The sequence below is a fragment of the Oncorhynchus gorbuscha genome, linkage group LG17, assembly GCF_021184085.1.
Source record: "Oncorhynchus gorbuscha isolate QuinsamMale2020 ecotype Even-year linkage group LG17, OgorEven_v1.0, whole genome shotgun sequence".
In the NCBI taxonomy this organism is placed as follows: Eukaryota; Metazoa; Chordata; class Actinopteri; order Salmoniformes; family Salmonidae; genus Oncorhynchus; species Oncorhynchus gorbuscha.
In genome coordinates, this window is record NC_060189.1 from 35842333 (window position 1) to 35867877 (window position 25545).

General features: G+C 42.2%; 3 protein-coding genes across 4 annotated transcripts; 1 reads left to right on the forward strand and 2 right to left on the reverse strand.

Annotated features, from left to right (window-relative positions):
* Positions 1–5548: 5548 nt before the first annotated feature.
* On the reverse strand, positions 5549–11091 carry atg14 (autophagy related 14). The gene is made up of 9 exons (XM_046309182.1): positions 10609–11091; positions 9730–9792; positions 9559–9601; positions 9318–9399; positions 8593–8830; positions 7908–8137; positions 7396–7604; positions 7114–7199; positions 5549–7047 (listed from the first exon to the last, which is right to left on the reverse strand). The coding sequence occupies exons 1-9, from the start codon at positions 10881–10883 to the stop codon at positions 6747–6749; spliced, it is 1527 nt and encodes a 508-aa protein (XP_046165138.1). The 5' UTR covers positions 10884–11091; the 3' UTR covers positions 5549–6746.
* Positions 11092–11225: 134 nt separating this feature from the next.
* tbpl2 (TATA box binding protein like 2) lies at positions 11226–16617 on the reverse strand. 2 transcript variants are annotated; one of them, XM_046309183.1, is made up of 8 exons: positions 16501–16617; positions 15970–16235; positions 15374–15477; positions 13610–13680; positions 13369–13460; positions 12923–13090; positions 12455–12549; positions 11226–11452 (listed from the first exon to the last, which is right to left on the reverse strand). In XM_046309183.1, exons 1-8 carry the CDS (start codon positions 16543–16545, stop codon positions 11376–11378), a joined length of 918 nt encoding a protein of 305 aa, XP_046165139.1. In that variant the 5' UTR covers positions 16546–16617; the 3' UTR covers positions 11226–11375. The 2 variants fall into 2 exon arrangements, with proteins under 2 accessions (XP_046165139.1, XP_046165140.1); XM_046309184.1 differs by lacking the exon at positions 15374–15477 and having other exon boundaries at positions 13610–13697.
* Positions 16618–17311: 694 nt separating this feature from the next.
* Positions 17312–23990, forward strand: jmjd7 (jumonji domain containing 7). Its single transcript, XM_046309329.1, has 8 exons — positions 17312–17545; positions 17646–17799; positions 17871–18124; positions 18710–18766; positions 19388–19483; positions 21319–21395; positions 21540–21699; positions 23704–23990. The coding sequence occupies exons 1-8, from the start codon at positions 17440–17442 to the stop codon at positions 23790–23792; spliced, it is 993 nt and encodes a 330-aa protein (XP_046165285.1). The 5' UTR covers positions 17312–17439; the 3' UTR covers positions 23793–23990.
* Positions 23991–25545: the final 1555 nt, after the last annotated feature.

Genomic DNA, 25545 nt, shown 5'->3' on the forward strand with positions numbered 1-25545 from the left:
TGGCTAGGCTTGAATTTCCCTGCCAATTATATTTGAGAATATGTAGGTATATGATCACACTGGTAAGAGAGAATGTGTTGTATTACCTACACTAACATGGCTTTTCAAGAGAATGAGAAATCTGCAGAAAATGTAATGCCAACTCTTGATACACGTCCCAAACACCCCCCCCCCTTTACTTCGAGACGGAAACTCAGTTCCCTTAACCCAGTTATTAGAAAACCATAACTTTTTCAAACTGTTAATCAGGCTAAAATGCTCTGGGACACTCGTTCCAAGCCTAGAGGAATATTGGGAGGTCATCTGAATATAGCATTATTTCTAAACGTGAACAGGTAGACCATTTATCGAATGACTCAAATCTATTTTTTTCTGTTTCTGAGATTGGCTGAAAAAAAATCTCTGCCTTTTAATGTCCCTCCCTGAGTATTTTATATTCAGGAGGGACAGGGCAGAGCGTGTGGATTGCTTATGTACATGAAAGACAATTGCATTTAAAGTTATCCTATGCAAACATGCCAATGACCTTGAATATATGGAGCTGAATGTAATTCCTCTCCCCTCATGTATCTCACCATTATTGGATTATATCGACCAGCAACATCTGATATCTTGTTTTATGACCATTTTAAATGCCATGCTTAAAGAATGTGATCATAAGGCGATTTCAATATAAACTGGGGAAACAAAACTTGCAGGAAAAAAACTCAAGAGATCACAGACTATTTCAACCGGACTCCAACAATAGAAGGTCCAACCAGGGTAACACAGTCATCCCAGACTCAAATTGATCTGGTGTTTACTAACAGACCTGATCAAATAATTAAGTCCACTAACTGACTAACTGGTTGGTATATCTGACCACAATGTTACATTGGTGGTTAGAAAGCTCACTAAAAAGAGATTTAGGCAACATATTCATGTGCAAAAGTACGATAAAAAAAATCCTGAAAAATGAGCAGAGTAACTAAGATGAGTCAAATGGACTGTTCTGATCTGTTAAGCAATAAAGACCCAGAGTCTGGATACAGAACATTTCTGTAAGCTATTGACAAAGTGGATACCTCTTTTACTAGGAAAATTAAACCTTAGCCAAGATGGAAAACCTGTCTACCATGGCTCAACGAGGACCTCTGGAGTCAGATGAGAGAACGGGATCTTTCCTTGAAAAAAAGCACTGAAGAGAGATAAGGTGGTAAGGAATCTTAAAAAAAAAAAAAGCAAACGCATAATTCTTTCTTAGTGTGATCAATGAAGCAAAACTAAATGGCAAAGTGGTTTGGGAAAATCTCAACAAACCAACAGGGAGAGAAAAAAACATCCTGAATTAAAGGTTAATGGGATTCTAATTCAAGACTCCGATTTCATATCCACCTTTTTTGCTGATTGTCAAAGAACTGGCTCAGATATTTTCAACGAAGTCCACAGTTCTCACTCCCATAGATAATAATACACCATTATTCAGAATTCCTGAAATCTCAGCGTCAGCTGAGTATTACTAGCTTCTTCAAGAGCTCTAGAACTAAATATTTGATCTAGACACTGTATTCCTGAAGAGACACAAATATTCTCTGATTGCCCCTATTGTACATCTAGTTAGTCTGTCCATCAAAAATGGGCTCTTCCCCAATGCTTGAAAGTTTGCTGCAGCGATACCTGTTTTAAAATCTGGTGACCCAATACTGGTGGAAAATGTCCAACCTATAAGCATTCTTCCAGTGCTATCAAAAGTAGCTGAAAGATGGGTGGCTGATCATCTGACTGATCACCTCATTCGGGGTAACTCCATACATCAAATGCAATTTGGATTCAGAACTAACCAATTCAATCTAAACTGGACATAGGTGGTGAAGTCGGCCTTTTTGGATCTTAAAAAGGCCTTTGATACTGTGAATCATGAGGTCCTCCTATCCAAACTATCCTCCCTTAATGTGTCCACTGAAGTTATTAGTTGGATGTATATCTAACAAACAGAAGTCAAAAGGGTTTGTCTGGGGAACACTCAGCCGGACTCTCTTTACTATAACATTGGGGTCCCACAAGAGTCAATATTAGGCCCCCTTATGTTTACCATCTATATAAATGATCTCCCACTTGCTTGCCTACAAGTTAACATGCAGATGTATGCAGACGATATAGTATGTACACTCAAAAATAGACATCTAGTTGTAAACAAGTTAACTGAAGCTATGGTACATGTTTCTAAATGGATGACTAATTATTGCCTGCATTTAAATATGACTATGTACTTCTCTAAGAAATCCAATGATTCTTCCCAACGAGCTGCTCTTGTTAATGGGGAGAATCTGAAAGTTGTGTCTAACTTCAGGTATCTTGATGTCATTTTGGACTCCAACTTGACATTTAAGAAACATGTGAAGGTGGTTAAGACGGTTAAGTTTGGATTATCCAACTTGAGGTTTATAAGACCTTCCTCTGGAGGCCGCCAAACTATATAGGCATGCTGTGATCTTCTGACATCTGAGATATTGCCTCACATGCTGGTCAAACAGGAGCTACTATTCTGAAACCAATTGAATCACTCTACAAACACTTAAGATGTTTGATAACAAACCAAACAGTTACCACCATTGTCATATCCTTTACAAACATGATTTATTTAGTCTGGATAGCTTTAAGCAGTATGTAGATGCAAGCCTTGTCTTTAAGATCCTGCTTGGTCTTGCCCCTCCACCCCTATACTGGAATATCATGCTCAAGGAAAGCCCCTCCAGGATAACAAGGGCAGTAACTAGAGGGGGTTGTTGTCCCTTTTCCACACCGTAAAATCTCTGTTAGAGCTATAATATACTGGATTGCAATGACCATGGACTTGAGAAGCTGCACTGATAATTGTATTTTTTTATTTAAATTGAAAACATGGCTCAAATCTATCCAAACCTGTACACATGAGTTATCTGTGGTTTCTCATATGTAAGATGACAGTTGATGACAGTGTTGTTGTTGTTAGAATAATATATTATTGGATGTAATGGATTTTTATTGTTTGTGTATTTGTGTAGTGGCTGTGTAAAGTCCCTTACCTGCCCGGGGACTACGGGTGCAAATTAGTTTTTGGCTAACCCCAGCACATTTACATGGCTGTTGCATTATTGATGTTGATTAATGTGCATTACCCCTATAAGTAAATAAATAATAGGTGCACTTGATTTACCTCTCTAGGGGTGTAGGTGGAGTTCTACCTTCAGACACATAATGGTTCAAAATGGGAACACTGCCTTCCCGGCACTAGGGCTGCTGAATCAAGTGCACCTATGCCAACAGCGCGAAACAAATATAGGAACGTTATTTTTAAGCTTGGTGATAAACGTTGGTAACCACTGATACAGACATTTTTATATAAAAGACCCGGACCCCTTCGAGACTCGCCCTTGTCTCACAAACACTGCTCATGCTCAGCCCCCGTTAATCACAGACTAATTGTTGTTATCTACGGATGCAAAAGAAATAGACTAATCTAATGGTACAGCACAGAAGTCCGTAGCACAAACACTGTTTCAAAGGGGTTAGAAGTCAACAGAGCTAGTGTTATTTACCAGAAAGCTAAGGTTATTTTGGCTGCGTTTACACAGGAAGCCCAATTCTGATATTTTTTCTACTAATTGGGATTTTGACCAATCAAAATCCTTTTCAGAGCTCCACTGATTGTGAGAAAATGAAGAGAAAAAAAACAGATCACAATTGGGCTGCCTGTGTAAAAGCAGCCTTTGAGTCAACTGTGGAACCTGTTTTTCTGTGAAGCAGTTAGTTAGAATATACCAGTAAATAGTTTGGGGTCTGCAGTGCAGCCAACACACACCCATTAGATTCCAGCTGAACATGGTTGTATAACACACTTGACAGTGACACTTCTTTCTTAAATGGTTCAAATAAGACTTATGGCAACAAATTTATTAATCCTTTTTTAATTTTTAAATACAACCTATTTTGTCACTAGCAGGTACAAGTTATAAAGGTCATTACAGGGTTCTTCATTTTTGTCATGTGAAATATTGCTTATTGTGAGTGGTAAATGCTTAATCTGCATTACCAGTCATTTCAAAATTAAGTTCTACAAGCCCTGAATAAGAAATAAACTAACATCTTATGAAGTAAGCCAAAGATGTACAATTGAAGTCGGGAGTTTACATACACTTAGGTTAGAGTCAATAACTTGTTTTCCAACCACTCCACAAATTTCTTGTGAACAAACTATAGTTTTGGCAAGTCGGTTAGGACATCTCCTTTGTGCATGACACAAGTCATTTTTCCAACAATTGTTCAGATTGTTTCACGTATAATTCACTGTATCACAATTCCAGTGGGTCAGAAGTTTACATACACTAAGTTGACTGTGCCTTTAAACAGCTTGGAACATTCCAGAAAATTATGTCATGGCTTTAGAAGCTTCTGATATGATGTTAATTAGCCTGAGTCAATTGGAGGTGTACCTGTGGATGTATTTCAAGGCATGACATCATGGGAAAAATCAAAAAGAAATCAGCCAAGACCTCAGAAAAAGAAATGTAGACCTCCACAAGTCTGGTTCATCCTTGGGAGCAACTTCCAAACGCCTGAAGGTACCACGTTCATCTGCACAAACAATAGTACGCAAGTATAAACACCATGGGACCACGCAGCCGTTATACTGCTCAGGAAGGAGACGCGTTCTGTCTCCTAGAGATAAGCGTACTTTGGTGCAAAAAGTGCAAGTCAATCCCAGAACAGCAAAGGACCTTGAAGATGCTGGAGGACACAGGTACAAAAATATCTATATCCACAGTAAAACGAGTCATATATCAACATAACCTGAAAGGCCGCTCAGCAAGGAGAAGCCACTTCTCCAAAACATTTACATTTAAACCTCCATAAAAAAAGCCAGATTACGGTTTGTAACTGCACATGGGGACAAAGACCGTACTTTTAGAAGAAATGTCCTCTGGTCTGATGAAACAAAAAAATAGAACTGTTGGGCCATAATGACCATCGTTATGTTTGGAGGAAAAAGGGGGATGCTTGCAAGCCGAAGAACACCATCCCAACCGTGAAGCACGGGGGTGGCAGCATCATGTTGTGGGGTGATTTTCTGCAGGAGGGACTGGTCCACATCACAAAATAGATGGCATCATGAGGAAAGAAAATTACGTGGATATATTGAAGCAACATCTCAAGACATCAGTCAGGAAGTTAAAGCTTGGTCACAAATGGGTCTTCCAAATGGACAATGACACCAAGCATACTTCCAAAGGACAACAAAATCAAGGTATTGGAGTGGCCATCACAAAGCCCTGACCTCAATCCTATAGAAAATTGGTGGGCAGAACTGAAAAAGCATGTGCGAGCAAGGAGGAATGATCCAAAATTATCCCAACTTATTGTGCGAAGCTTGTGGAAAGCTACCTGAAACGTTTGACCCAAGTTAATAAACAATTTAAAGGTAATGCTACCAAATACTAATTGAGTGTATGTACACTTCTGACCCACTGGGGATGTGATGAAAGAAATAAAAGCTGAAATAAATAAATCATTCTCTGTATTATTCAGACATTTCACATTCTTAAAATAAAGTGGTGATCCTAACTGACCTAAGACAGGGAATTTTTACGAGGATTAAATGTCAGGAATTGTGAAAAACTGAGTTTAAATGTATTTGGCTAAGGTGTATGTGAACTTCAGACCACAACTGTATTGTGTCCTATCATTTAAGCCACCTATGTCACTGTTCGAATCATCTGTATAAAGACCCACAAAACACACCAATGAGGTTTTAGGCACCCACGTTACTATAAATAGTATAAATCTACCCTTCTGAGGAAAACAAATGCCACTAGTTCATCTCTCTCCCCAACATTGAACTGCTGCAGTTTGTCCCCCCACCACCACCACCACCACCACCACCACACACACACACACACCTGGTAAGTAAACAGCATTTGAAGTAAAACACAGAAAGTGCCATGCCATCATTTAGTGAGAATAACAAAGGTCATGCCCCTTGTTTGGCATTTGTCAGTCTTCAAAACACAATCCTTACACAAACCATTTCGTTGTAATGCAGCAGGAAGGAAGGTTCTGTCCCAAATGGCACCCTAGTCCCTATGTAGTGCACTGCTTTTGACCAAGGCCCATAGGACTCTGGTCAAACGTTGTGCACTATATAAGGCATAGGGTACCATTTGGGATGTAGTAAAGAAACATTAAGAACCGACAATATGAATGGGTACATGGGAAAGCAACAGAAGCTCCAGTCTCTCTTTAAATTGTCTTCTCACAACAACTGGGATGGAGCTTGCAGATGGCCGAGAGTTGTGAGAGACTACTCTTTGAATAACACCCGTCCCAAGCGACAGTCTTTCGCACTATAACCATTTTTACCAGAAAAATCACTGTTGTCAATGACAACATTCTCCTCCATAAGAAAGTGAGCGATACATTCCCTTCCTCCCACAGGGATTCAGTCATGCAATTTAGTAAAAACAAATATCCCTTCTTAGTGGTAGTGGACCAGGACTGCAGGCTGACTACAGGCATAGGCCAGAACAGAACAGTCTCTGTGTGGTGGTCGGTGGCAGTGCTGCATAGCTCCAGCCAGTCCTGGGGTGCATTCATTAGACACCAAACGGACTGAAACACTACCTGAACTTGTTCAATAAAAAAAACAACACTTGTTTTTATTCTACGTTGCAAAACATTTTTCTAGTGTGCTCTAATATATACGACCCTGGCCAGTGAGTCCCCAGGCTTCCTCAGCGCTGGCCGGTGTAGGCCCGAAACCAGGAGGTGACGGATGCTGCTGCTGAGGAGATCATGCCCCCGGCCTGGCCCACGGGCTGAGACACCTGCATGGCCGTGCTCTGGGATAGGTCCATTGGTTGGGAGGGGATGTCACAGAAGCGCGGGCTGGGGACCGTTTCCCAGTCTGTCCCCAGGTCTGTCTCCTCATCCGTCACCATCTCATCCCCGCTTTCCTCTGCCGGGCCGGCCGCCTCCGGCTCTACAAACTCCATGGAGTCCTCCAGGTCAGCAGTCACCTCGTACGGACCCGTCCTGCACAGAGAGATAGTCAGGCGGTGTCCCAAATAGGATTCCATTTTTGACAAGGGATCTTCTTACCTGCCCAGGTTTTTGTTGTCAGGAGAGACAAGGAACATGATGTTCCTCAGGGTGTGGTGAGGGTGCAGCAGATCACTCTCAACATGCTGCATAGAATACACGCAACTGGTTAGTGGCGTGCATCTCCGGTGTGGGTTGATACATACAAGCTAGATCAATCATGTAACAAAGTGATTAACAGTAACACGGCCTAGAACCCAGAAGAGAAAGCGGCAGCACAGTGGCAAGGAAAATATACTCCCCGAAGGAAGAAACTTCTAGACGAACCATGCTCTGTAGTACCTGTGAGAAGCAGAGGTGAAGGATGTTGGTGTTGAGCTTGGTGACAGCCCGGGTGAACCTGTACCTGCTCAGGCTGTCACCACAGAACTCACTGTTACACAACTTCTTGGGCAGATTGACATCCAGGATGTGAGAGAGGATGTTGATGAGCTGGGTAGCAAAACAGAGGGCTGCACTGATGGTGTGGGCTGGGTTGATGTGGTCCAGCTCTGGAAATGGAAGCTCTTCATGAGAACAAGTAGCCTTGGCACAGTACAAGTCAATATTGCAGATTGGTAACCTCCAAGGACTAGATGTTCCTCTCAACCGGCTAGTCGTTTGTTGTCGTCACATCTCAAAAGACACATCATAATCAAATGATCTCTTATTTTGGTAAGAGTGTGGAGCTAGAAAAGTATACTAAAACACATAGTAAAATGTACACACTGTTCTGTCAGTCGCTTTGGATAAAAGCATCTACTAAATGGCATATATAATTATTACATACAACATATTTTGCTATAATGTCCTACCGGGCCCCTCGTTGGTGCTCTTCTCCTCCACCCAGCTGTAATAGGGGGAGCAGTCCCCGTTGCTAGGCAGCGTGACCCTGGGTCCAGTGATGCTAATGGAGGTCTCTCCATTCTGGTCATCCCAGATCCAGCGCCCTGACAGGTAGGTGGTGCGGCGGGCCTCAGCCAACTCACTCACCGTGCTGGAGGTCAGGGCCAAGTCACACTCCGACAACACGTCTGCTGGGTCCCTGAGGGAAAGGAGCAAAGAGAGAGAGAGAGACTGTCATTACAGGAAGTGTGTCTCTATAACTAAGTCAAACAGCAGATGAGAAGTCCCTCAAGCATGCACTTTGAGATTTGAATCAAGAATCAGCTGACCCACATCCTAAAACAACAACCAACATCTCAAATGGACAGATAGCCTTGGTATCGGTGCTGTCCGTGAAAACTAAAGCCCAGCTTCATAATCCTGGCCAGTCATGGATGGAGTAATACTTAATAGTTGGCTCTGGCCAATGCTGTATGACAGTGGTTCTCAAAGCTCTCCTCAAGGACCCCCGGCTGTTCCATATATTTGATCTAGTTGAGAGCCAGCACACGTGATTCAACTTGTTAACGTATCATCAAGCCCTTCTTTAGGTGAATCGGGTGAGTTAAGTGTAAAATACACTTCAAATAAACTTGAAACCATGGCCATGCTTACCTGCTACCCTGTTTCTCCTCCTGTGTGGGGAAGATGTGAGCGGTGAGCTCCAGGATGTGTCCTCTGCGGACCTCAGCCAGGTGCTCCAGACGACCCTGCAGCTCCTTGCCCCTCTTCTCCAGCAGCTCTCCCAGCCGCAGGTTGTGTCTCTCTATCTTGTCCCTCTTCTCCTGATGGCGGCTGGCCCGCCGCTGCAGCCTCTGGCTCTCCTCTTGGGAACGAAGCAGCAGGTCCTTACCTGGGAGAAGAGGGAGAGGAAATAAGTTGATTGACTAATATGGGTCAAGTGGCAGCCTATTCCTTATACAGCGCACTACTTTTGACCAGGGCCTGCACTATAAATAGGGAATAGGGTGCTATTTGGGATGCAAGCCAATGTCTTGCACCATTTCAGGTTTGCCTGTTGTCTTAGACAGGCTACATAAAGACATGGGTATGAGGAAGAGAATAAATCAAGATGATTATTTTAATAATGTACAATATAATACAACAGTCAAATAGTGCATTGTCATTTACACTCACCTCCATATGTATTTTGACAGTGAAGCTACCATTTTAAATTTGAGATCAAATGTTTAATGAGGTGACAGTACAGAATGTCACCTTTTATTGGAGGGTATTTTCATACATATCTGTTTTATGGTTTAGAAATGGGGGTGAGTGTATACATTCACATGGAGGTGAGTATCACTGATTTGAATGGCTGTCAAGACCATATAACTCACCACTTTTCACCTCTTCATTCCCACAACCAATAGCCTCCTTCAGCTGCTCTATTTTCATCTTGCATGACATGATCTTCCATTTCTGAATGAATGAAACAATACAAAATGCTAAGGGTAGATGGGAGTTGAAGAGAACAGGCAGGCTATTGCCGCATTTGAAAAACATACCTCACGTCGGGCAGCGTAAATTTACGAGAATTTATATAAATATGAGAGGTCCTCTACTCATAATTCAATTTACCAGCTGATCTGCCTGGACTTTCTTGTCCATGGCTGTAATGACCCTGGAAGAAAGAGTATAGTGTAATATCAATATGGTTAATATAAACAATGGAAGGTAGGAATACAAATGCTTGAAAACTGCAAAGTATTATTTAGCATTTTCATGATAACTGCAAATAGTATACTGTACATGTGTTGGAAACGTTCTTTCTCCACCTTCAGCATTTTAAGTCTTTCCAATTTGTCAGTGTATCTGGGAAAAAAACAATGGAGTGTTACTTTTTCTGACATCATAGCAGAATGATTCAATGCCGCATTCAAAACAACTGATAACTCGGGGGGAAATTAGCTCGGACTAAGAAAAAATCGATTTGAACGGTCATCCAACTCGGAATTCCAACTCCAGAACTCGAGCCTCATTCCAGAGCTCCGAATTTCCGATCTTAAGATCACGGACGTCATGATTTGACCTCGTATTTCTCCGAGTTCCCAGTTGTTTTGAATGCGGCAAAAGTGCCCATTGCCTACTCCAGGCAGGTGTTGGCAAGAGTGTGGCCTAGCTTTTTATTGAACTAGGCAAGTAAGTTAAATAAACTCTTATTTACAATGCTCCCTCCCAACTTCACACAAACAAGTTGAGATGTATTGTACATAAATTGTATTTTCTTTACAATCATTTGATTAAGAAAAATACAAAAAGTATGTCAGTCACTGTGAAAGTAAAGTATTAAGACACTAGAAAGTTAGTTACTGTATTGAGTACGAGAAAGTTGGTGCTCAAATGATATGATTCAAAATAACATATCGTGTTGTGCAATCTAGGCCAATACTGTTCCGCAAACAGCCGTACTGGCTAGAACTTAGGTTACACGTGTAAACAAGCTAGCTAGCCAGCTAACGTTTTGCTAAAGGTGTTGGTTGTAGCTAAACAATATAGCTAGCTAGACAGCTAGTTTGTTTGATTGTTGGTAGCTATTAAATGCAATGTTATCTGATAATGCATAGCCAACATTTCATAAAGACTTTATTTAGAGCTGTGTTATGAAGTTAGCTGAATGTAAACACGCACCGTTCAGGGTTTCTACCGTCGAAGTATAGAAAATCGCCTGCATGGATGCATCGGGCGCACGTCAGCCTGCGCCTGGCGGTGTTGCAGAGAGGACATCGCTCCACGGCGACATACAAACCCTCCGCATCGTCCACAGACTCCACCATTTGAGACCCAGGGGAACCTGTGGTGTTTGTGGCGTGTAGGAGGTGCGAGCGAAGCTGTGACCGAGCCCCGGGCAGCGCTCCCAAAGTCCCTTCGCCAGAGCGGACTTCGCTTCGCAGTGAGGATGCCATGATGATGGAACTGCGGTTCAAGCGCTAGCTAAATTATAGCTCTTCTGGCATCGAGTCTGAGTTCACTACTTATTGTAAATGTTACGGATATATTTACCACCGCAATGCAGTCTTCATTTTTGGGAAATGTAGCTATGTTCAGTCATGGACTATATTGCTGCTGTTAGCTAGCCCGCAGCAGACTGTGCTGACTATTTTGCATGAGATGTTTGTTTACGTACGTATGGTCACGTGGGCACATGGCTATAGATTTACAACAGAACATCTACTGCATGATGTATAACATGCAAACTTCGTTTTTATTAGAAGGCCCTGTATTCCATTTCACAATTATAAAACTACGTTACAAGTTGCCCATCTACACACTTTTATTTAACATTCCAGAAGTGCAACACACAAAATTAAACAATTTAGGACGCATGTATTTTACACACATGAAGATTAAGTGCGTCAAATGCTTTCATCGTCTTCACAAAAATCAGCGAAGGCACTTCATTGCTTTCTGAATCCCTTCAGAATGGGGTATATGTTCTCAAAGGCTTCATAGATTTCTCGACGTTCTTTAGCTCCTGAAAGAAAATGGAGAGTACGTCTGGCTGCATTTTGTTACGTGAACATTTATTTTCAAATGTAAAAAACAAGCATGGTCATCATAGTACCGTATTGTATTAGACACATTCAGGTAGGTTCCTCCCTGTTTGGGGTAACAATCAATACCCAGTACAGTAGGTGGCGGGCAATGTAGAAGAGCAACCCGGTGAGAAAGTGGCAGAAGCGGATGTTACATTTGAATTAGATGTGTGGAGTGGAGATGAGAAGGATTGGATTACAGTGGCGAATGCAAAAGGAAACGAGAAGTAAAGTGGAATCGAGTAAATCCAAGCCTAGTTAGTTTTTGGTCAGAGTAAGGGTTTTGCATCGATGTTACCTAGGAGATCCGATTGAAATCTCTACAAATTGTGAATGGGGTGGCATTGATGAGAGTAATGAAGAGGGTTTATTTTTGTGTGTATATGTGGATGAGAAGGCGTGTGCTCTGTGCCTCATTAAAGATATCGGATTGGAATGTGTCGACTGTGGATCGTCGAAGCAGGGAGCCTAGCAAGGCTGTTATCGCTGGGGTGGCACTAGAAGTAAAAGCAAAGCAAAGGATATACAGTATGTGAAGAATTGGATCAAGTGGTTGGTGCACAAACTGATGGTGGATGGAGTGAGGAAGCCCACTCCAACCATTCTGTTTTATGAAGAGTCTCCCTTCTCACGTATTATTTCTGTTGTATGAGAACCTTGGTGCCAAAACCCATGCAGTGTTATTTATATGTCGGGACCCCAGTCAAATGAATAAATACCCCGTACAGTCGGTGTAGTATGCCATAAAACCGTACAAGAATAGGCTTATTGAATACGCCCTGGGTCACATTCAGTAGCCAAACATTGAAGATAGAAATGCCATGAATAGAGCCGACATGATTTCATATGCCAGAGAGGCATTTGTTTTACGTAGCATATTTCTATCGGAATGTTCTACAACAATGTCCTGCTAAACACGCCCCAGTTGTCAACATACGTACCTGTCAGGACCACTTTTCCAGACACAAAGATCATTAACACAATACGTGGTTTCACCATGCGATAGACCAAACCAGGAAACAGTTCTGGCACATAACTAGAGGGCCAAAAGGCATCACAGTTAGTTAAAGGAGAAAAGGTTGCTCGGGTCTGGGGTATATTTGAAAATTCTGTGAAAACAGATTATAAAATACCCTATAGTATTCAAGCAACAAAATGGAAGAGTCACTGACTAAAGGATGTCTGCCAATTGTTGTCTATAGAACAAAATGGTCTATATTCCTTTAAATAAATAAAAACACTCCCCCACATGGATTGAAATAAATGGACTACTGGTGTGTGGAATATGATGGTGGAAACTTTCCTGCCATGCTTGCACCAATACATTGCTTTTAAATGCACAAGAGGGCGTGAACAAGTGTACACTTATGGAGAAGGTTAGAAAGTCCTAACACAGCCAGTAAATGTACCTGCTGAACTGCTGATGATCCAGCAACAGACCCTCCAGTCGGATGGGGAAGCAGACATCACAGCTCCCCACCATGTTATGTATCTTGAAGTCTAGGAATTTGGCAGGAAAGCCCAGCTTCTGCACCACTCGAACAAACTTGCGGGCAGCTAAGTGACACAGCTCCTCACTGTAGAATAGAAAGCAAAAACGGCATAGTGGCATTGCTCAAGCAATGAGAGGTACATACCGGATGTTTAAATGTAGTAAAATTTTAAAAAAGAAGGACGGGGCCCTGGAAATAAGTGTGATACTGGTATTCAGTAGGGCACACTAACAAAACATCTAGCTACATATACAAAGTGTGCTTTTATTGGAAAGTTCAGGTAATATCTCAATTTATCTCAGTTTCTAAACAGTTTCTTTCTACTGAACACAACCATGGTTCATACTGTCCTTACGTCTCACCTCTTGGCTCCTGTGCAGACCATCTTTCCAGAGCTGAAAATGAGTGCTGTGGTCCTAGGCTCCAGTATTCTCATAATGACAGCATCAAAACGCTGAAACATGAGAACAATGCCCACATCATGATAATGGAAAACTAAAGATCTGATCATAATCAATTAAAATCATTCAGGAAAACATCCTTTGGAACAAGCTACACAATACTATATATAAAACTAAGCGTAAACTGGATATACTTGAATACCTTGGGGTTGTACTCTGCATTTCTGGCTTGTAGAGCAATGGACTTCAGGTCCAGTGGGCAGGCCAGATTCACTGTGGATACAATATTCCTGGGCATAAACAATAAAAGGGCTCACATGCAAGCACTGATCAATACAATCAAGAAATGTAGGGGCCAATCTGACATTGTACACTATTCCCTATTTAGTGCACCACTTTTGGCCAGAGCCAACAAAATTCCCTCTGTATAGAACACTCATTTCCCAGGATCGTCTTAATTAGTGAAAACCCTAGTATTAGCCAAACAAGTCACAACAGAAACCATTTAGATTGTTTGGAGTAGCCCTTGACTCATTTCCATTACACACAAGAGTCATTGGACAAAGCGTCTTATGTAGGAGTTCTGTTATGAGCTGCGACATTCAGTTTGAACATTATAAACACACCTCTTGCAGGTACAGTTTTAGAAGCAGAAGAACCTTGTCTTTCATGTCACCGAGAAATAAAGGTTAAATTGAGACACCTTTATAAGGTTAGGGATCCCACACAGCCATATTTACATGTTTTCTGTAAACAAACGCTGTAACATACTGAAGACAAAGTGGACTACCTGTGCTAATTATCTATCTGCATCTCCAAACATCTGCGTGTAAAAGGAAGACAGATGCCACAAATGTGTTGTCACTGGAAAAACTGTCAGCTGCAACTGTTAAAACAGTGTTCATTTTTTCATTTGGAAAATTATTTTCTCATGTGATATGAAAGTAGAGGGATTTATGTTTCAAGAATGGTACTGCAATTGAGCATGGCTGTTTGCTTCCATAGCCAATTCACCCTTTAAAAAAACAACATGTAAGGTCATTGGGCTAAGAAGTAATGTTATGCTCCTTTATTACAATATTGGGCTAAGTTTGGAGTAAAATGTTGCATATTTTTGCTAAGATGTACCTTGGTTTCTCAAATGACTGCCTCTCCTGGTTCACCAACTACTTCTCGAATAGAGTTCAGTGTGTCAAACCGGAGGGCCTGTTGTCCAGGCCTCTGGCAGTCTATGGGGGTGCCTCAGGGTTCCATTCTTGGACCGACTCTTCTCTGTATACAATCAATGATGTCGCTCTTGCTGCTGGTGAGTCTCTGATCCACCTCTACGCAGACGACACCATTCTGTATACTTCTGGCCCTTATTTGGACACTGGTAACAACCCTCCAGGCGAGCTTCAATGCCATACAACTCTCCTCCCGTGGCCTCCAATTGCTCTTAAATACAAGTAAAACAAAATGCATGCTCTTCAACCGATCACTGCCTGCACCTGCCCGCCCGTCCAACTTCACTACTCTGGACGGTTCTGACTTAGAATATGTGGACAACTACAAATATCTAGGTGTCTGGTTAGACTGTAAACTCTCCTTCCAGACTCACATCAAACATCTCCAATCCAAAGTTAAATCTAGAATTGGCTTCCTATTTCACAACAAAGCATCCTTCACTCATGCTGCCAAACATACCCTTGTAAAACTGACCATCCTACCAATCCTTGACTTCGGCGATGTCATTTACAAAATAGCCTCCAATACCCTACTCAATAAATTGGATGCAGTCGATCACAGTGCCATCCGTTTTGTCACCAAAGCCCCATATGCTAACCACCACTGCGACCTGTACGCTCGTTGGCTGGCCCTCGCTTCATACTCGTCACCAAACCCACTGGCTCCAGGTCATCTACAAGACCCTGCTAGGTAAAGTCCCCACTTATCTCAGCTCGCTAGTCAACATAGCAGCACCCACCTGTAGCACGCACTCCAGCATGTCTCCCTCTGGTCACGCCCAAAACAAATTCTTCCTCTGGCCACCTCTCCTTCCAGTTCTCTGCTGCCAATGACTGGAACAAACTACAAAAATCTCTGAAACAGGAAACACTTATCTCCCTCACTAGCTTTAAGCACCAGCTGTCAGAGCAGCTCAACAGATTACTGCACCTGTACATAGCCCATCTATAAATTACACCCAAACAACTACCACCTCCTACTGTATTTATTTAGCTCCTTTGCACACCATGATTTCTCCATACCTTGCACATTCTTCCACTGCAAATCTACCATTCCAGTGTTTTACTTGCTATATTGTATTTACGTTGCCATCATTGCCTTTTTTTTGCCTTCACCTCATTTGCTCAAATTGTATATAGACTTATTTTTCTACTGTATTATTGACTGTATGTTTGTTTCACTCCATGTGTAACTGTGTTTTATGTGTCAAACTGCTTTGCTTTATCTTGGCCAGGTCGCAATTGTAAATGAGAACTTGTTCTCAACTTGCCTACCTGGTTAAATAAAGGTGAAATAAAAAATTAATATAACCCAGGTTATTGTAACATTACGCACTGTAACATGGGGATGATTCCAGAACTCTCAGCCACTGGTGTCATGGGTGTCATGGGACAGAAGGTAGAGGCTCCCGGCATGGCCACCTTTTTAGGGTCAGTCTCAGCAGACTCCTCTTGCCTACAGGCATCGAAGACGCCACTGTCTTGTGTCACATTAGCATTAGAAGCATCATTTCCACTGGTCTCTTCCGGCAGGAAGCTGAGATCCAGATCTTTCCCGACATCCTTCTCCGGTTGGCTCAAGGAGGAGAGGTAGGATGGGCCCTTCATTTCCAGACACAAGAAAAAGACAAGTGGAATTACATAGATTTTGTTTTACTATAGGCTTATTGAAGATTGAACACCTGCTGGTGGAAGTAATTTCAAATGTTGAGGTTAATTTAGCTGAGTAATAAACTGTTTCACCCACCTCCAAAACACTACATTGACTGCTTTCATAATCCCCATGACACTGACAATCAGTCCCACTGATACTTACTGATACATTTGCAATTGGGTCATCAAAATACTGTATATGTAGGGTACTTACTGGTACATTTGCAATTGGGTCATCCAATGCTGAATCTTCATCCATGATTGATCATTTAGAAACAAACAGGATTCACTTTTAAACACCACTGGGAGCCTTGGTGGTGTTCAGTGATTGACAGACAGCTAAATGAAGTACAGGTGTGAATACTTTGTAGCAAACGCCTATGCCCTGCAGGAGTACAATATGGTGTAATTGCAGACCACAATTTGGGGCGTTTCTTGATGTGGGCATTCCTTGATATCAGGAAATCCCAATTTGTTGTCTGCCATTGGTTAGTCCATTGACACCTGCCATTGGTCTGTTTTTGTGTTATGAGACTGCTGGTTTCTTGACACAGATGATTTGTTAACATAGCAGGTTAGGAGAATGAGGTTAAGGTTAGCCAGAAGAGGACTGGCCACCCCACATAGCCTGGTTTCTCTCTAGGTTTCTTCCTAGGTTTTGGCCTTTCTATGGAGTTTTTCCTAGCCACCGTGCTTCTACACCTGCATTGCTTGCTGTTTGGGGTTTTAGGCTGGGTTTCTGTACAGCACTTTGAGATATCAGCTGATGTACGAAGGGCTATATAAATATATTTGATTTGATTTTGATTTGGTTAGGAAAAGGGTTAGGCTTAGCTAAAATACTACAGTTGTCAACAACTGTTGTCCAAAACACGAAAGAAACTGTCAGGGACCAATGGCGAGCATGAGATCAGGAAACGCCGATATTAGCAAACTATTCTAAAGTCTTCCACCAGAAGAGGGAGACAATTTGAGTCGAATTGATGCAATCGTCTTGTAGAAGAAGTAGACGACGCATGCGCGCACAGAAGGTAAACAAATATGGAAACGCATGTGCACGTTTTTACTGTCCATTTTTTGGGGGACAAATATTGATATGACATGTTTTTATATGAATAATCTTAATCGGGATGTATAGAAGGAGCCCCAAAATATGTCAATTTTAAAACTAAAATCGTTTAATGGCAATGTAATGGCAGAAAATAAAACGTTGGATGCAGTGAAAAAGTGTTTGAGAGACTTCCCTCTGGAGGCACGTGGTAAGTTAACAGCATTATCCTCTAAAATAGGTTCCGTTTGAAATACTGTAAGTTTGTAACCCACCTATTACATGCTTGGTGATGATCTTTTTCTTTTCAGAGCTATATCTCAATAAAACAGTGCCGTATCTAGAGCAGCCCATTTCCCCACTTGAGTTCTACCGGGAATGGATTGGTCCAAATAAACCCTGCGTCATCCGGAATGCTTTCGGTCATTGGCCAGCCTTGTCCAAATGGAATCCCTCCCATCTCCGGTACGTGTGTGCGCGCGCACTGAATGTACTGGAGTGTGCACTGGAGTACTATCATCTTCTTTTTACTTCAGGGAAGTGGTGGGTTCAAAGGTCATCAGTGTGGCCGTGACCCCAAATGGCTATGCAGACGCAGTTAACCGGGACCGCTTTGTCATGCCTGAGGAGCGGCTGATGACCTTCTCCTCTCTGCTGGATGTTGTGGAGGGGAAGGTGGAGAGCAGGGGAGTGTTCTACGTCCAGAAACAGTGTTCTAACCTGACTGAGGAGCTGCCAGAGCTGACTGGGGACGTGGAGACTCACATACCCTGGATGAGTGAAGCTCTCGGTGAGTTCCATACCAGGCATGTACATCATCTAGTATAAGGTTTTGTCTCACATGGCACCCTATTCCCTATATAGTTAATCACTTTAAAAAATGACCTGCCATTTTGGATGCAGCCTCTGTCTGTGTCTGAAATAAGGCTTTGATCATAGGTAGTGCACTAAAGGCCTCAAATGAATAAGGTGTCATTTTGAGAGGAATAGTAACAAAAACAACTGTAGAACTATAGAATAGATGCCTAGAAATGAGATTTGATTAGCCAGTTAATAAAACTTCCAGTGCATACATTTGTAAGAGCGTGACGGGGATATCAAAGTCAGAGACTTATTTCCATTGTGGTCCCTATAACTTACAAAAAAAGAAACCAACACAAAAGATGATCAAACATAGGAAGTGCATGGTGTCTAATCAGCATCAGATAGAAGTAGAGGCGGTTTGGAAAGACAGTCTCTGGTATGGCTTGAGCGGAGAAAGGGGAATTGACTAACAATCCGTCTGACAGGCAAGAGCTCTTCTTCAGGTCTCATTGCCATCTCCGACATTCATTGTAATTCCAGGCTTCAGTGCTTGCTTTTTTCTTTTCCCTAGGGAAGTTACCAGATGCAGTGAATTTCTGGTTAGGAGAAGCCGGTGCAGTCACGTCGAGTAAGTAGTGTTCTAGTGACACCTATATTGAGATAGCAACACGTTGATGGTCATTTGCATGTCTTTGATGCATAGAATGTATGTAAAGTTACAGAACGAAGGGCTCGATTCAATCAGATCCGCTTTAACCAACATCTGCATAGCAGTTGTTTTGGCAGTGTAGGAGGAGGAACTGCGTAATCCACAAGTGCCTCTAGGCATTATACCAAAAGCGAACATTGCCATTGGCTGCACAGAGTCACATGAACAGAAATCCCATGTAGCCTCGTTTTTTAAGTTGACACACTGGAATGTGAGATGTGATCTACACCTCCATTATGATGATAGAAACCCTCATTATTTAGTTTTGTGGTTTTTCTATTTGAGAGTAATTATGTCTACACAGCCTACGCTTTCTTGTGCTGAACTTCTAAAGTGAGTGGGACGGTGTGGCTTTGCGACAGTGATGCAAGAGCAGTGGCTCACCAATTTGACGGCTCCAAAGCAGTTCCACCTCCGACACCACCAAAACATCCGCTATGGGGGTGTCTGCTATTGCCGGTCAAAGCTTGATCTGATTGAATCTCTGCCCAACTACTTTCAGGATTTTCCGAACTTGAAATCAGTGTATTTGTTTCGCAGTGCACAAGGACCACTATGAGAACCTGTACTGTGTCATCACTGGAGAGAAACACTTCATCCTTCTCCCGCCGTCTGACAGGCCCTTTATACCTTACGGTAAGACATTGTCTCAACTATATATATTGTGGCAGACCAGGGGGTTGGGTCAAAACCTTTACACAGATCAGACACTGACAGATTAAGATTAGTTTTAAAGGTGTTTATTAAAATAATAGTCCCAAAGAAAAGAACAGGACTCCCCAGAGAGACTCTCTCTGGGATACCGTCTTCTGGGCTCCGGGTCTTGCTGTATCCTGTTGGGATCAAAAACTGAACTCCCTCCTGTTACCTCTGGTACTATCCCCAACTATACAGGAGTCCCCCCCCTCGTTTTTCAACTACGCCCCAATTGTTTAGACAGATTGTCACTTATAATTCCTGTAAAACAATTCCAGTGGGTCAGAAGTTTACTGTGCACTTAAACAGCTTGGAAAATTTTTAAAAAATGATGTCATGGCTTTAGAAGCTTCTGCTAATTGACATCATTTAAGTCAATTGGAGGTGTATCAGGGGATGTATTTCAAGAACTACCTTCAAACTCAGAGCCTCTTTGCTTGACATCATGGGAAAATCAAAAGAAATCAGCCAAGACCTCAGAAAACAAATTGTAGACCTCCACAAGTCTGGTTCATCCTTGGGAGCAATTTCCAAACGCCTGAAGGTACCAAGTTCATCTGTACAAACAATAGTACGCAAGTATAAACACCATGGGACCACGCAGTCTTCATACCGCTCGGGAAGGAGACGCGTTCCGTCTCCTAGAGATGAACGTACTTTGGTGCGAAAAGTTCAAATCAATTCCAGAACAGCAAAGGACCTTGTGAAGATACTGGAGGAAACAGGTACAAAAGTATCTATATCCACAGTGGCCAGAGAGCCCGTTGAGACCTGGCACGTACAGCAGATGGAGCCTCCTCCTCGAAGCCATTGCTCCAAAACTACCATTAAAAAAAGCCAGATTAGGGTTTGTAACTGCACATGGGGACAAAGATCATACTTTTTGGAGAAATGTCCTCTGGTCTGATCAAACAAAAATATAACTGTTTGGCCATAATGACCATTGTTATGTTTGGAGGAAAAAGGGAGAGGCTTTCAAGCCGATGAACACCATCCCAACTGTGAAGCACGAGGGTGGCAGCATCATGTTGTGGGGGTGCTTTTCTGCAGGAGGGATTGATGCACTTAACAAAATAGATGGCATCATGAGGTAGGAAAATTATGTGGATATATTAAAGCAACATCAAGACATCAGTCAGGAAGTTAAAACTTGGTCACAAATGGTTCTTCCAAATGGACAATGACCCCAAGCATACTACCCAAGTTGTGGCAAAATGACTTAAGGACAATAAAGTCAAGGTATTCGTGGCCATCACAAAGCCCTGACCTCAATTCCATAGAACATTTGTGGGCATAACTGAAAAAGCGGGTGCGAGCAAGGTGGCCTACAAACCTGACTCAGTTACACCAGCTCTGTCAGGAGGAATGGGCCAAAATTCAGCTTGTGGAAGGCTACCTGAAACTTTGACCCAAGTTAAACAATTTAAAGGCAATGCTACCAAATACTAATTGAGTGTATGTAAACTTCTGACCCACTGGGAATGTGATGAAGGAAATAAAAGCTGAAATAAATAATTCTCTCCACTATTATTCAGACATTTCACATTCTTAAAATAAAGTGGTGATCCTAAAACAGGGAAGTTTTACTAGGATTAAATGTCAGGAATTGTGTAAAACGGAGTTTAAATGTATTTGGCTACGGTGTATGTAAACTTCCTACTTCAACTCTATATATCTCATTGTACAATATTAGACACTAAATTGTGTCCATGTTGTGCATTCTGTTATTTGTATGAAAAGCCCACTTTGTGGCCATGTATGTATTTGTTCCTCAGAGCACTACCAGCCTGCAGTGTACAGACAGAGAGAGGATGGGGACTTCGACGTGGTTGATGTGGCAGATTCAGACAAGGTGGGTTTGAGTGAAGTGAGCCTATTAGATTATTTTGGATAGTAATCCACTGGCATTCGACAATCATGATGTCAAACACTTTTCCAGGTGTTGTGAGATCTGATGATCTGCGCAGTGAAACAGCAATTCCCTTTCTCTGCCCAGGTTCCTTGGATACCATTGGACCCGTTAAAGCCAGACCTGGAGCTTTACCCTGACTACAGTCTGGCATGCCCACTCCATGTTACTGTCAAGGCCGGGGAGATGCTCTACCTGCCCTCTCTCTGGTTCCACCATGTTCGCCAGTCTCACGGTTGCATTGCAGGTACTACAACTCGTATTATACTATTACTTTAACTAGTATTGTAACTTGAATTAGTACTGTTACTTCAACTAGTTCTGAACTGACTGGTAGTACTACAATTTGTAGTACAATTGGTACTACAACTAGTACTGTACGGTTACTTCAACTAGGACTGAACTGTTAGTACTACAATTAGTCCTTGCCGATTTTATATATCAATACTGTGACTCCCAAGTATCATTTGTAAAAAAATATATATATTTATACTTCGTTCGGAAAGTATTCAGACCCCTTCCCCTTTTCCACATTTTGTTACGTTACAGCCTTATTCTAAAATGGATTACACCTTTTTGTTTCTCTCAATCTACACACAATACCCCATAATGACAAAGCGAAAACAGAAAATGTTGCACATTTATAAAAAAACAAATACATTATTTACTTAACTTAAGTATTCAGACCCTTTGCTGTGAGACTCGAAATTAAGGTGCATCCTGTTTCCACTGATAATCCTTGATGTTTTCTGCAACTTGATTGGAGTCCAACTTTGGTAAATTCAATTGACAGGACATTATTTGGAAAGGCACAAACCTGTCTATATTAGGTCCCACAGTTGACAGTGCATGTCAAAGCCATGAGGTCGAAGGAATTTTCCATAGAGCGCTGAGACAGGATTGTGTCGATGCACAGATCTGGGGAAGGTTACCAAAATAATTCTACAGCATTAAATGTCCTCAAAAACAGTGGCTACCATCATTCTTAAATGGAAGAAGTTTGGAACCACCAAGAGCTGGCCGCCCGGCCAAACTGAGCAATCGGTGGAGAAGGGCCTTGGCCAGGGAAGTGACCAAGAACCCGATGGTCACTCTGACAGAGCTCCAGAGTTCTTCTGTGGAGTTTGGAGAACCTTCCAGAAGGACAACCATCTCTGCAGCACTCCACCAATCATGATTTTATGGTAGAGTGGCCAGACATAAAACGATCCTCAGTAAAAGGCACATGCTCCAGAGCGCTCAGGACCTCAGACTGGGGCGAAGGTTCTCCTTCCGACAGGACAACGACCCTTCGGGACAAGTCTCTTGAGTGGCCCGGACTTGAACCCAATCTCTGGAGAGACTTGAAAATAGATGTGCAGCAACGTTCCCCATCCAACCAAGATGTTCAAATGTTCATAAATGACCAGCATGGTTGAATAATAGTAAGGCAGAACAGTTGAAACTGGAGCAGGAGCATGGCCAGGTGGACTGGGGGACAGCAAGGAGTCCTCATGTCAGGTAGTCCTGGGACATGGTCCTAGGAGCCCAGGCCAGTTGAAACTGGAGCAGCAGCATGGCCAGGTGGACCCCTGGGTCCAGAGCTTGAGTTGATCAGCAGAGAAGAACGGTGGCTAGGAAAAACTCCCTAGAAAGGCCAAAACCTAGGAAGAAACCTAGAGAGGAACCGGGCTATGTGGGGTGGCCAGTCCTCTTCTGGCTGTGCCGGGTAGAGATTATAACAGAACATGACCAAGTTCAAATGTTCATAAATGACCAGCATGGTCAAATAATAATAAGGCAGAAACTCCCCAAATACAGGTGTGCCAAGCTTGTAATCCCATGAGGCTGTAATCACTGCCAATGGGGCTTCAACAAAGTACTGAGTAAAGGGTCTGAATACTTATGTAAATGTGTTATTTCAGTTTTTATTTTATTTTATACATTGGCAAACAATTCTGGGGTATTGTGGCCCCATCCGAGGACACCCCGGACAGGGCCAAACAGGAAGGTAGATGATCAACCAAAACCATCCTGAGACAATTTAATCGATTTTAGAATAAGGCTGTAACATAATGAAATATGGAAAGTCAATGGGGTGTGAATGCTTTCCAAATGCACTGTATATATAATCGCAATACACATCGTATCGGCACCGAAGTATCGTGATATCGTACAGTAAGGCTCCTGACAATTCCCAGCCTTGCTACCGAGGTTCTGTTTACAAGGATCATGTATGTATCTTTAAACATATTTTTGTTTTCTTCCTCAGTGAATTTCTGGTATGATATGGAGTATGACATCAAATACAACTACTTCCAGCTGGTGGAGTCGCTGGCTGGAGCTGTGGGGCCGCTTTGACATTTAAATTCATCTGATATACCAGCAAATGTCTTCATGGTTGTGCCTCAAATGGCAACCTATTCCCTTTTATAGCGCACTACTTTTGACCAGGGCCCATAGGGCTCTAGTTAAAAGTAGTTCCGTATATAGGGAATAGGGTGCCATTAGGGATGTATTCTATGTAAATAAAGCGCTTAGTCTGAAAAAAACTAGTTGAGTGTAATAAATATGTTTTTATTCTCCAGCAGAAAGAGAAGTACAGGGAGTGAATATAGTAAAAACACTAAACTGTGGTTGGTACAAAACAGAAAACAAAAGCTCATAAAATGTCTGAGAAGTGATAATTCCTAAAAGAGGAACATTCTGGTCCATAATCTGTAGTTTAAGACAAATAATCATCATAGAAAAGGTTGGGTTATTAAGAACGAGGGTCAGCTACAGGTTATACCAGCCAGTGAAAAAGAGCGGGATCGACTCATACAGTGAAACAAGCCTAGGATACGTTGAACCATGCAATCCTACTTAGGAACGAGCCAGTCGGTCAACCTCCACACCTCACCACCCTTCATGCATAAATACTGATGCATCCTGGCAGCAGATCGGTGCACCTGTACTACTGTCCCATTAAACAATCCTACGTCTTAATGAAACCTCCAGTCAAGTTAAGGTCACAGTTCTGAATATTGTCAGTCAGATGGGGAAATACTGAATAACTAATAAACAGCAGAATATACTTCATTCTTAATCTATGCCATTTCTAGTCATGTACATACAATGCTTTAATCAAAACTAGAGAGAACAGAGTTCTAGGCATGACATTTTGAGAGGCTGTAAGAGCCTTTGGGTACCTGATAAGACTTTCTACCAATAAGTGTAAGTTTATAACAAGTCTATCAATAACTCAGGAAATTAAACACTATTGTATGCACAGGTGATTAAAATATTGTTTGTGGGCACTAGTGTATTGAAAAGTATGTAAAACACAGCACAGAATAATCCTGACCAGAGAAATTGTAGGAGGGAAGGGCTTTCTGTTTTAGTAGCAACTGGGCAGTGATGGAGGCTCAACAGCAGTGGGCAGTGTTGTGCTATTCTGCAGCCACAATCATCAGAACACAATTATTATTCTGTGAGCCTTGACACAACAGTTACACCATTACACAGAGACCCAGGTTTAGTTTAGTAGTCGAAGCTATTACAAATACATTAATGTGACCTATGACCATTTTGATAGGAATGAAAGCGCATTGTTATTGGGGTGGAAAAGTGCCAGGGACCAGGATGAAAACACCACAGTCAGACAAGAGCCAATAAATTGAGGAAGAGGTATGGGGGAAAAAAATGTTTTCTGCACGGTTTGTATCTGATGCAAGATCTGTTATGATTTGATCTGATTTGTTCTGGGTTCTTTACCTCTGGTAACCCAACCCTAACATGCTGACCAGACCAGACACATCGCATGTTATTCAATTATTGCACCCACACTGCTCGCACGTGCCAATGAGCATCTGCGTTGCCAAGGACTAAAATAGAAGTCATTCCTATTTCTGACGCAGATCGCGCTGCAAGTCCTGCCTCTCTCATCTCTCATTGGTTTATAGAAGCAGGTACCCATGTGCCATGTCCTCATTGGTTATACCCAAATGGGTGATTGAAAGACAAACTGTTTTGCCGTTTGTCGTGGTAATACTATGAACGTTTAGATGCCATTCACCATAGAAATACAAAGATGAAAAAGACTGGAAGGAGGAGAGATGACTAGAAACGATTC